We start from the raw sequence: 12,482 nt of genomic DNA on the forward strand, positions 1-12,482 counted from the left end.
GTTTGTCAGACTGCCCCCAGCTAGAGAATGCAGTGCCTCACCTGCGTGCGTCCAGTCCAGCAGTCAGTCCCGGGTCTCAGACGCAGCTGTCCTGTGCTCCCGGCTTCTACCTGGTGGGGGAGCCGCTGCTGCAGTGTCACAACAAGGGAGAGTGGAGCCACGCTCTGCCCCGCTGTGAACGTGAGGGACCATTAGTTACACATGCACAGACACTTACACTGTACACACACACATCCACGTATAAACATAGAGACAGACACACACAAACATACTCACACACACACACACACACACACACACACACACACACACACACACACACACACACACACACACACACACACACACACACACACACACACACACACACACACACACACACACACACACACACACAAAACAGAGGTTAAATCCATAAGCATAGCCTGTGTACTGTCTATCTATAGGAGTATCAGATGAGGTAATACTTTCTCCATTTATAACCAGACATTTACATTGTAACCTGTGTATAGGAGTGAAGTGTGGTTCTCCTTGGCCCCTGGAGCATGGTCTGTTCCAGGGTGCCGACTACCATGCAGGCAGCTCTGTGGTGTACCAGTGTAACCCTGGGTTCTACCTGCTGGGGGACGCCAAGGTCCTCTGTACCAACAGTGGGAATTGGGGAGGCAACCCGCCCGCCTGCCTGGGTAAGACTGAAACTGACACAGTGGATGAATATAAATGGCATAAACGGTACTTACACTATTTGCATCATACAATTCATGTATATCTACCGTATTTAGAGTGTATGTCCATGAATACAATGTTTTCAAACAGCGCAGAGTATAACGACATGCGTGTGTCCATACAGATGTTGATGAGTGTGCACTGGGCTCAGACTGTGATGAACACTCCAGCTGTCAGAACACAGACGGCTCCTACACCTGCACCTGTATCCACCCCTACAGCGGAGACGGGAAGAACTGCACAGGTAACACACACATACTGTAACATACTCTAGGCCTGGACCATACCACCTGAGCCAAACCTTTTCCCCCGGTCAGTTCATGTGGTCAGGAAAATCACATTACCCCAACAATTACATTCTTCCTAGTTATAGGACAAGTTTCAAAACCTCTTAGCTACAGTACTGTATCGCAATGCCTCTCGTGCCTTATTGCTTCATCATCATCAAACATCTACAGTTCGCAGAGTACGACCCTGCCTCACACAGGAAGCGGCGCAGGTCCTAATCCAGGCACTTGTCATCTCCCGTCTGGATCACTGCAACTTGCTGTTGGCTGGGCTCCCTGCCTGTGCCATTAAACCCCTACAACTCATCCAGAACGCCGCAGCCCGTCTGGTATTCAACCTTCCCAAGTTCTCTCACGTCACCCCGCTCCTCCGCTCTCTCCACTGGCTTCCAGTTGAAGCTCGCATCCGCTACAAGACCATGGTGCTTGCCTACGGAGCTGTGAGGGGAACGGCACCTCCGTACCTTCAGGCTCTGATCAGGCCCTACACCCAAACAAGGGCACTGCGTTCATCCACCTCTGGCCTGCTCGCCTCCCTACCTCTGAGGAAGCACAGTTCCCGCTCAGCCCAGTCAAAACTTTTCACTGCTCTGGCACCCCAATGGTGGAACAAGCTCCCTCATGACGCCAGGACAGCGGAGTCAATCACCACCTTCCGGAGACACCTGAAACCCCACCTCTTTAAGGAATACCTAGGATAGGATAAAGTAATCCTTCTAACCCCCCCCCCCCCCCCCTTAAAAGATTTAGATGCACTATTGTAAAGTGGTTGTTCCACTGGATATCATATGGTGAATGCACCAATTTGTAAGTCGCTCTGGATAAGAGCGTCTGCTAAATGACTTAAATGTAAATGTACAGTTCACCTCTGCCAAATGTTTTAATCCATTCATATCTGCTGGCACTTCAAGGTGCAGTAGTTACAGTATCAAACCTTTTTTCTCTGTATTTCTGTTATCAATCTAGAACCAGTGAAGTGTGAGAACCCGGGGGCTCCAGAGTTCGGCTATAAGGACGGTATTAACTTCCTCATGGGAAGTGAGGTCGTGTTCACCTGCGAGGAAGGCTACGAGCTGATTGGTTCACCTCACGTCCAATGCCTGGAGACAGGAAGCTGGAATGGTGTTTTCCCATACTGCAGAGGTATAGAGGACATCAACATGGTTATATGTAATATATGTTGTAGTAATAATGATAATGATAATCATGATATAATCATAATAATAATCATTATTATCATAATAATAATAATGATAAGGAAAGTCATGATATAATCATAATAATATAATCATAATAATGATAATCATGATGTAAGCATAATAATAATAATGATATATTCATAATACTAATAATATTATTAAATGTAATTGGGGTGGCAGGGTAGCCTAGTGGTTAGAGCATTGGACTAGTAATTGGAAAAGTTGCAAGTTCGAATCCCTGAGCTGACAAGGTACAAATCTGTCGTTCTGCTCCTGAACAAGGCACTGTTCCTAGGCTGTCATTGAAAATAAGAATTTGTTCTTAACTGAAATTAAATAAAGATAAAGATATAATAATCATAATATATGGCATGCCCTACTCAAGTGTTCTGTTTGGGTTTCTATATCATCTCAAAAAGAATCTTGTTATCACATAATGCTTTGTTGTCACTATCAGTAGAGTTCCAGCATTGTTATGTACGATATGTTAATGTTTCCAGAAATACCCAGTTTCATGACAGTCCATCTGCATTTGAGTAATCTAGTACAGGGCACTACCCTCTTATCCATGAGGTTCTTAGACAACTGTATAAATAACACAATTATCCTGATTATGCCCATCAAGCCTTCATAGCTCTCAGATCTTCCTAACCAAAGCCTTCAGTCAAAGCGGTTATAATGGAGGCTTGATGTTGGGTAACGAGCAACAAATGCTAACTGTTTGTTTTTATCCTGAACACTCCTACTCTCTCTCTCTCTCGCTCTGTCTCTCTCTCTCTTTCTCTCTCTCTCTTTCTCTCTCTCTATGTCTCTCTCTTTCTCAAAATCAACTGGCATATACAGTGAGGGAAAAAAGTATTTGATCCCCTGCTGATTTTGTACGTTTGCCCACTGACAAAGAAATGATCAGTCTATAATGTTAATGGTAGGTTTATTTGAACAGTGAGAGACAGAATAACAACAAAAACATCCAGAAAAACGCATGTCAAAAATGTTATAAATTGATTCCCTCGGCCTTGACTCCCTCAGCGTGTGTGTGTGTGTGTGTGTGTGTGTGTGTGTGTGTGTGTGTGTGTGTGTGTGTGTGTGTGTGTGTGTGTGTGTGTGTGTGTGTGTGTGTGTGTGTGTGTGTGTGTGTAATGGGTGATTATGTTCTGTGCAGCTGGCTCTTTGTCTACCCTGAACTGTTGAAACAGAATCTTTCTATTGCACCGTTGGCAGGGCCGGCTGAAAGGCCTCTGGACCGGGCCGCTGGCCACTGGATCTAACCCTAACCCACACAAGCTCTGGATCTATCCCTTACCCACACTGGTTCTGGATGTAACCCTAACCCACACAAGCTCTGGATCTATCCCTTACCCACACTGGTTCTGGATCTAACCCTAACCCACACAAGCTCTGGATCTATCCCTTACTCACACTGGTTTTGGATCTAACCCTAACCCACACAGGCTCTGGATCTATCCCTTACCCACACTGGTTCTGGATCTAACCCGAACCCACACGGGCTTTGTATCTATCCCTTACCCACACTGGTTCTGGATGTAACCCTAACCGACACTGGCTCTGGATCTATCCCTTACCCACACTGGTTCTGGATCTAACCCTAACCCACACTGGTTCTGGATCTAACCCTAACCCACACTGGCTGTGGATCTATCCCTTACCCACACTGGCTCTGGATTCACCCTTTACCCACTCTGGCTGTGGATCTATTCCTTACCCACACCGGTTCTGGATCTAACCCTAATTCACACTGGCTGTGGATCTAACCCTAACCCACACTGGCTGTGCATCTATCCCTTACCCACACTGGTTCTGGATCTATCCCTTACCCACACTGGCTGTGGATCTATCCCTTACCCACACTGGATCTGGATCTACCCTTTACCCACACTGGCTCTGGATCTAACCATAACCCACACTGGCTGTGGATCTAACCCTAACCCATACTGGCTGTGGATCTATCCCTTACCCACACTGGCTGTGAATCTAACCCTTAACCACACTGGCTGTGGATCTATCCCTTACCCACACTTGTTCTGAATCTTTCCCTTACCCACACTGGCTGTGGATCTAACCCGAACCCACACTGGCAGTGGATCTATCCCTTACCCACACTGGTTCTGGATCTATCCTTAACCCACACTGGCTGTGGATCTAACACTAACCCACACTGGCTGTGGATCTATCCCTTACGCACACTGGCTCTGGATCTATCCCTTACCCACACTCGTTCTGGATCTATCCCTTACCCACACTGGCTCTTGATCTAACCCTAACTCACACTGGCTGTGGCTCTAACCCTAACCCACACTGGCTGTGGATCTATCCCTTAACCACACTGGCTGTGGATCTAAACCTAACTCACACAGGCTGTGGATCTAACCATAACCCACACTGGCTGTGGATCTATCCCTTAACCACACTGGCTCTGGATCTATCCCTTACCCACACTGGCTGTGGATCTATCCCTTACCCACACTGGATCTGGATCTACCCCTTACCCACACTGGCTCTGGATCTAACCGTAACTCACACTGGCTGTGGATCTAACCCTAACCCACACTGGCTGTGGATCTATCCCTTACCCACACTGGCTGTGGATCTATCCCTTACCCACACTGGATCTGGATCTACCCTTTACCCACACTGGCTCTGGATCTAACCATAACCCACACTGGCTGTGGATCTAACCCTAACCCACACTGGCTGTGGATCTATCCCTTACCCACACTGACTGTGAATCTAACCCTTAACCACACTGGCTGTGGATCTATCCCTTACCCACACTTGTTCTGAATCTTTCCCTTACCCACACTGGCTGTGGATCTAACCCGAACCCACACTGGCTGTGGATCTATCCCTTACCCACACTGGTTCTGGATCTATCCTTAACCCACACTGGCTGTGGATCTAACACTAACCCACACTGGCTGTGGATCTATCCCTTATGCACATTGGCTCTGGATCTATCTCTTACCCACACTCGTTCTGGATCAATCCCTTACCCACACTGGCTATTGATCTAACCCTAACTCACACTGGCTGTGGCTCTAACCCTAACCCACACTGGCTGTGGATCTATCCCTTAACCACACTGGCTGTGGATCTAACCCTAACTCACACAGGCTGTGGATCTAACCATAACCCACACTGGCTGTGGATCTATCCCTTAACCACACTGGCTGTGGATCTATCCCTTACCCACACTGGATCTGGATCTACCCCTTACCCACACTGGCTCTGGATCTAACCGTAACTCACACTGGCTGTGGATCTAACCCTAACCCACACTGGCTGTGGATCTATCCCTTACCCACACTGGCTCTGGATCTATGCCTTACCCACAATGGCTGTGGATCTATCCCTTACCCACACTGGTTCTGGATCTAACCCTATCTCACACTGGCTGTGGATCTAACTCTAACCCACACTGGCTGTGGATCTATCCCTTACCCACACTGGTTCTGGATGTATCCCTTACCCACACTGGCTGTGGATCTAACCCGGACCCACACTGGCTGTGGATCTATCCCTTACCCACACTGGCTGTGGATCTATCCCTTAACCACACTGGTTCTGGATCTATTCTTAACCCACACTGGCTGTGGATCTAAAACGAACCCACACTGGCTGTGGATCTATCCCTTACCCACACTGGCTGTGGATCTATCCCTTACGCACACTGGCTCTGGATCTATCCCTTACCCACACTCGTTCTGGATCTATCCCATACCCACACTGGCTCTGGATCTATCCCTTACGCACACTGGCTCTGGATCTATCCCTTACCCACACTCGTTCTGGATCTATCCCTAACCCACACTGGCTGTGGATCTATCCCTTAACCACACTGGCTGTGGATCTAAACCTAACTCAGACAGGCTGTGGATCTAACCATAACCCACACTGGCTGTGGATCTATCCCTTACCCACACTGGATCTGGATCTACCCCTTACCCACACTGGCTCTGGATCTAACCGTAACTCACACTGGCTGTGGATCTAACCCTAACCCACACTGGCTGTGGATCTATCCCTTACCCACACTGGCTGTGGATCTATCCCTTACCCACACTGGATCTGGATCTATCCTTTACCCACACTGGCTCTGGATCTAACCATAACCCACACTGGCTGTGGATCTAACCCTAACCCACACTGGCTGTGGATCTATCCCTTACCCACACTGGCTGTGAATCTAACCCTTAACCACACTGGCTGTGGATCTATCCCTTACTCACACTTGTTCTGAATCTTTCCCTTACCCACACTGGCTGTGGATCTAACCCGAACCCACACTGGCTGTGGATCTATCCCTTACCCACACTGGTTCTGGATCTATCCCATAACCCACACTGGCTGTGGATCTAACACTAACCCACACTGGCTGTGGATCTATCCCTTACGCACATTGGCTCTGGATCTATCTCTTACCCACACTCGTTCTGGATCTATCCCTTACCCACACTGGCTCTTGATCTAACCCTAACTCACACTGGCTGTGGCTCTAACCCTAACCCACACTGGCTGTGGATCTATCCCTTAACCACACTGGCTGTGGATCTAACCCTAACTCACACAGGCTGTGGATCTAACCACTAACCCACACTGGCTGTGGATCTATCCCTTATGCACATTGGCTCTGGATCTATCTCTTACCCACACTCGTTCTGGATCTATCCCTTACCCACACTGGCTATTGATCTAACCCTAACTCACACTGGCTGTGGCTCTAACCCTAACCCACACTGGCTGTGGATCTATCCCTTAACCACACTGGCTGTGGATCTACCCACCCCGGCGTGGACACCCTCACCCACACGGCTGTGGATCTAACCCTATCTCACACTGGCTGTGGATCTAACTCTAACCCACACTGGCTGTGGATCTATCCCTTACCCACACTGGTTCTGGATGTATCCCTTACCCACACTGGCTGTGGATCTAACCCGGACCCACACTGGCTGTGGATCTATCCCTTACCCACACTGGCTGTAGATCTATCCCTTAACCACACTGGTTCTGGATCTATTCTTAACCCACACTGGCTGTGGATCTAAAACGAACCCACACTGGCTGTGGATCTATCCCTTACCCACACTGGCTGTGGATCTAACCCTAACCCACTTTGGCTGTGGATCTATCCCTTACCCACACTGGCTGTGGATCTATCCCTTACCCACACTGGCTGTGGATCTATCCATTACCCACACTGGTTCTGGATCTAACCCTAACTCACACTGGCTGTGGATCTATCCCTTACGCACACTGGCTGTGGATCTATCCCTTACCCACACTGGCTGTGGATCTATCCCTTACCCACACTCGTTCTGGATCTATCCCTTACCCACACTGGCTCTTGATCTAACCCTAACTCACACTGGCTGTGGCTCTAACCCTAACCCACACTGGCTGTAGATCTATCCCTTACCCACACTGGCTGTGGATCTAACCCTAATTCACACTGGCTGTGGATCTAACCATAACCCACACTGGCTGTGGATCTATCCCTTACCCACACTGGCTCTGGATCTAACCCTAACTCACACTGGCTGTGGATCTAACCCTAACCCACACTGGCTGTGGATATATCCCTTACTCACACTGGCTCTAGATCTATCCCTTACCCACAGTGGCTGTGGATCTATCCCTTACCCACACGGCTGGCCCCCTCCCTGGCGTGGCACTCTACCCACCGGCGTGGATCTCCCACGCACCTGGCTGTGGATTTAACCCTAACCCACACTGGCTGTGGATCTATCCCTTACCCACACTGGCTGTGGATCTATCCCTTAACCACACTGCTTCTGGATCTATTCTTAACCCACACTGGCTGTGGATCTAACACTAACCCACACTGGCTGTGGATCTATCCCTTACCCACACTGGCTGTGGATTTAACCCTAACCCACACTGGCTGTGGATCTATCCCTTACCCACACTGGCTGTGGATTTAACCCTAACCCACACTGGCTGTGGATCTATCCCTTACCCACACTGGCTGTGGATCTATCCCTTACCCACTTTGGCTGTGGATCTAACCCTTACCCACACTGGCTGTGGATCTAACCCTAACCCACAATGGCGGTGGATCTGACCCTAAACCAGACTTGCTGTGGATCTGACCCTAATCCACACTGGCTGTGGATCGAACCCTAACCCACGCTGGCTGTGGATCTAACCCTAACCCACACTGGCTGTGGATCTATCCCTTACCCACATTGGCCCTGGATCTGACCCTAACCCACACTGGCTCTGGATCTATCCCTTACCCACACTGGCTCTGGATCTATCCCTTACCCACGCTGGCTGGGGATCTATCCCTTACCCACACTGGCTCTGGATCTATCCCTTACCCACATTGGCTCTGGATCTATCCCTTACCCACACTGGCTCTTGATCTAATCCTAACTCACACTGGCTGTGGATCTAACGCTAACCTACACTGGCTGTGGATCTATCCCTTACCCACACTGGCTCTTGATCTATCCCTTACTCACACTGGCTGTGGATCTAACACTAACCCACACTGGCTGTGGATCTATCCCTTACAACAACTACTATGATTATTATTATTTGACAATGCTGGTCATTTATGAACATTTGAACATCTAGGCCATGTTCTGTTATAATCTCCACCCGGCACAGCCAGAAGAGGACTGGCCACCCCTCATAGCCTGGTTCCTCTCTAGGTTTCTTCCTAGGTTTTGGCCTTTCTAGGGAGTTTTTCCTAGACACCGTGCTTCTACACCTGCATTGCTTGCTGTTTGGGGTTTTAGGCTGTTTCTGTACAGCACTTTGAGATATCAGCTGATCTAAGAAGGGCTATATAAATACATTTGATTTGATTTGATTTGACCCTAACCCACACTGGCTCTGGATCTGACCCTAACCCACACTGGCTGTGGATCTAACCCTAACCCACACTGGCTCTGGATCTATCCCTTACTCACACTGGCTCTGGATCTGACCCTAACTCACACTGGCTCTGTTTCTAACCCTTACCCACACTGGTTCTGGATCTATCCCTTACCCACACTGGCTGTGGATCTAACCCTAACCCACACTGGCTGTGGATCTGACCCTAACCCACACTGGCTGTGGATCTGACCCTTACCCACACTGGCTCTGTATCTAACCCTTACCCACACTGGTTCTGGATCGAACCCTAACCCACACTGGTTCTGGATCTAACCCTAACCCACACTGGTTCTGGATCTGACCCTAACCCACACTGGCTGTGGATCTATCCCTTACCCACACTGGCTCTGGATCTGACCCTAACCCACACTGGCTGTGGATCTATCCCTTACCCACACTGGCTCTGGATCTATCCCTTACCCACACTGGCTGTGGATCTATCCCTTACTCACACTGGCTGTGGGTCTAACCCTAACCCACACTGGCTGTGGATCTAACCCTAACCCACACTGGCTGTGGATCTAACCCTAACCCACACATGCTCTAGATCTAACCCTAACCCACACTGGCTCTGTATCTAACCCTATTCCACACTGGCTCTTGATCTGGTCCACACTTGCTCTTGATCTAACCCTTGTCCACACTGGCTCTTGATCTAACCCTAGTCCACACTGGCTCTTGATCTAACCCTAGTCCACACTGGCTCTTGATCTAACCCTTGTCCACACTGGCTCTTGATCTAACCCTAGTCCACACAAAATAATATGTTTTATGATACAGAGTACACTGTGTTTTGATTGAGATAACACATGATGTCTTGCCAGAAAGAATGTAACTGTTGTTTCTTTATGATCGAATAAGATGACCAAGCGCAGGAATGAGTGGGAACTCTGAAATGTATCTTTTAGTTATTTCGAATCACTTAATGGATTTTCAAAATGTACAATGTTTCTGTTTGAATTGAATAAAGTAAATTTTTTTCTACATCTTGTTACATTGAGCCTTGACATGTGTACCCGGGGAGCTGTTGTGGGGGGTTAAGTGCCTTGCTCAATGGCAGGCAATGGCATCTAGGATTTGACAGCAGCATCCCTCTGGTTGCCAGCTTACTTCCTTCCAGATTTTTCCCGTCGGACCCAGGATTCGAATTGGCAACCCTCCAGTTGCTGGCTCGCCTCTCTAACCGCTAGGCTACCTGCCCGCCCTATCTATGTCTGTGTGTGGGGAGACCAGGCAAGCTCAGGCTTGTGCCTTACTGAGCTGGTTCCCCTAGCCTGGGTTTGTGCTATCATGCCAACCTCTTGTCATGTCAAACCATGCATGATAGCACAAACAGACTGGCACTCAGGCTAGGTTCCCCTGCAAGGCTTTCATAAGAAAGAAAAATCTGGCAGGAAGTAAGCTGGCAACCAGAGGGATGCTGCTGTCAAATCCTAGATGCCATTGCCTGCCAGTGTGCCCTTGAGCAAGGCACTTGCTCAAGGGGCACACAGTGTGGCAACCCCCTGCGCCTCTCCCCAAAAAAACGATGTGTGGAGGGGTTGGGTTAAAAGAGGAAGTAACATTTTGGTTAGACCTTGTGCGCAATTGACCAATTACGTGATCTTAATAAATAGTATGCATATACTGACAAGATACATGTCCGTATATGGACAACGACTCCCATTGTTAGGACGGAGAGACCCATTGTTAGGACGGAGAGACATGTATCTTGTCAGTATATCCATAATCTTTGATTAAGATCACTTAAGATCGCTTAATTAAGATCACTTAATCAAACGAGGCTAAGAACCTTCTGGAAGGAGTTTACTAGAACTGATCAGCCCTACATGGTATTGTGTTGATCTCCAGCCCTCTCCTGTGGAAGGCCCTCTGTCCCAGAGAATGCTGTGATGAAGGGCACCAACTTCACGTTTGGAAGCAAGGTGACTTTCAGGTACCACCGTCAACCATTTACAACAAGTGTCACGCTGACAAAGTAGACCATTTAGACACAACAACAATATGAATTTGCTGTTGCATTGAGATAATGCTGTTGCATTGAGATAATGCTGTTGCATTAATAGTTAATTGAGATAAAATAGCTTTTCCTCTATTTTCTCTTTCCAATTGAGATATCGTATAGCAGGGGTACTCAACTCTTACCCTACGAGGTCCGGAGCCTGCTGGTTTTCTGTTCTAACTGATAATTAATTGCACACACCTGGTGTCCCAGGTCTAAATCAGTTCCTGATTAGAGGGAACAATGAAAAAACGCAGTGGAACTGGCTTCAAGGTCCAGAGTTGAGTTTGAGGGCTGTCTAGTGTATAATATACAGTATATTACAGGAAGTAAATATAATGGGAGTTAAGCTGATAGATAGTTGTTGAAATTAAACCTCTATTTATATTGCCACATCTCCCATGTTCCCCCATGATGAATGTACGTACAGTATTTCCCTTTCCTCCACTCCAGCTGCGTTAAGGGATTCATCCCAGGTGACCCCTATGAGATCCAGTGTCAGGCCAATCTGAAGTGGAGCAGTGCGCCCCCTGTCTGTCAGCCAGTCACCTGCGGGGAACCTCCACACGTAGACAACGCAGATTTCACCCTCAAAGGGAAAACCTACCTGTCTACAGTGATCTACGGCTGTGCAGAGGGATACAGGTTAGGATGGAATGTCTGTCCTGGTTTATCATTTCTGTTCTTATATCCACATAGTATCTCAGTGTTGGAGTGCTGATCTAGGATCAGGTCCCCCCCAACTGTCCATATAATCATATTAGTTATGCTCTAAAAGGTCAAAACTGATTCTAGACCAGCAGTCCCAGGTCGTATAGGTCGTTTCTGGGGTTCACAAAAGGACAAGATCCATTTACATCTAAAATAATAAGACGTTCATTAATCTATACATTGAAGCGCCTGCCTGGATGCAGTGACTTTGAAAGTGGTAGCTAGTAATATATGATAGTAATAATTGGCTGTTGTTTCATACTGCTTAAAGGGGAATGTAAAGCTAAGCAACAACATGTATTCAATCCACAATACTAAACATGTGCATGTAACATAGAAACACCTCTATTTGAAATATTTTGATCTTGAACAATGTTTATTTGACCTATGATCAGCGCCATCTTAAATTGCCTACCAGTGGCGCGACAATGGCAATATGGCAATTTATAGTTACAGTTAGCTGGCGTTCTAAAGCCTAGTGTTTCCCTTACCCTTTAAAAGTGTTGTGAGTGTAAGTGTATGAGTATTACACAGTGTGTGTGCAAAAGGCATTCGTGTGTTAAAGGCCCAGTGCAGTCAAAATAATATTTTTTCCTATGTTTTGTATCATATTGTACAACAGCTAACAAA

General features: G+C 47.7%; 1 protein-coding gene across 2 annotated transcripts in view; it reads left to right on the forward strand.

The window, feature by feature from the left end:
* LOC106577822 (sushi, von Willebrand factor type A, EGF and pentraxin domain-containing protein 1) overlaps positions 1–12,482 on the forward strand; it is a 192,557-nt gene that overhangs the window by 139,376 nt on the left and 40,699 nt on the right. For both annotated transcript variants that reach the window (XM_045701416.2, XM_045701415.2), the window contains exons 30-35: positions 10–180; positions 513–686; positions 851–970; positions 1,980–2,156; positions 10,991–11,075; positions 11,595–11,786. In XM_045701416.2, the coding sequence (XP_045557372.2) occupies positions 10–180; positions 513–686; positions 851–970; positions 1,980–2,156; positions 10,991–11,075; positions 11,595–11,786 (919 nt within the window). The remainder of the gene's footprint in view (positions 1–9; positions 181–512; positions 687–850; positions 971–1,979; positions 2,157–10,990; positions 11,076–11,594; positions 11,787–12,482) is intronic.

The sequence above is a fragment of the Salmo salar genome, chromosome 18, assembly GCF_965601325.2.
Source record: "Salmo salar chromosome 18, fSalSal1, whole genome shotgun sequence".
Lineage (NCBI taxonomy): Eukaryota > Metazoa > Chordata > Actinopteri > Salmoniformes > Salmonidae > Salmo > Salmo salar.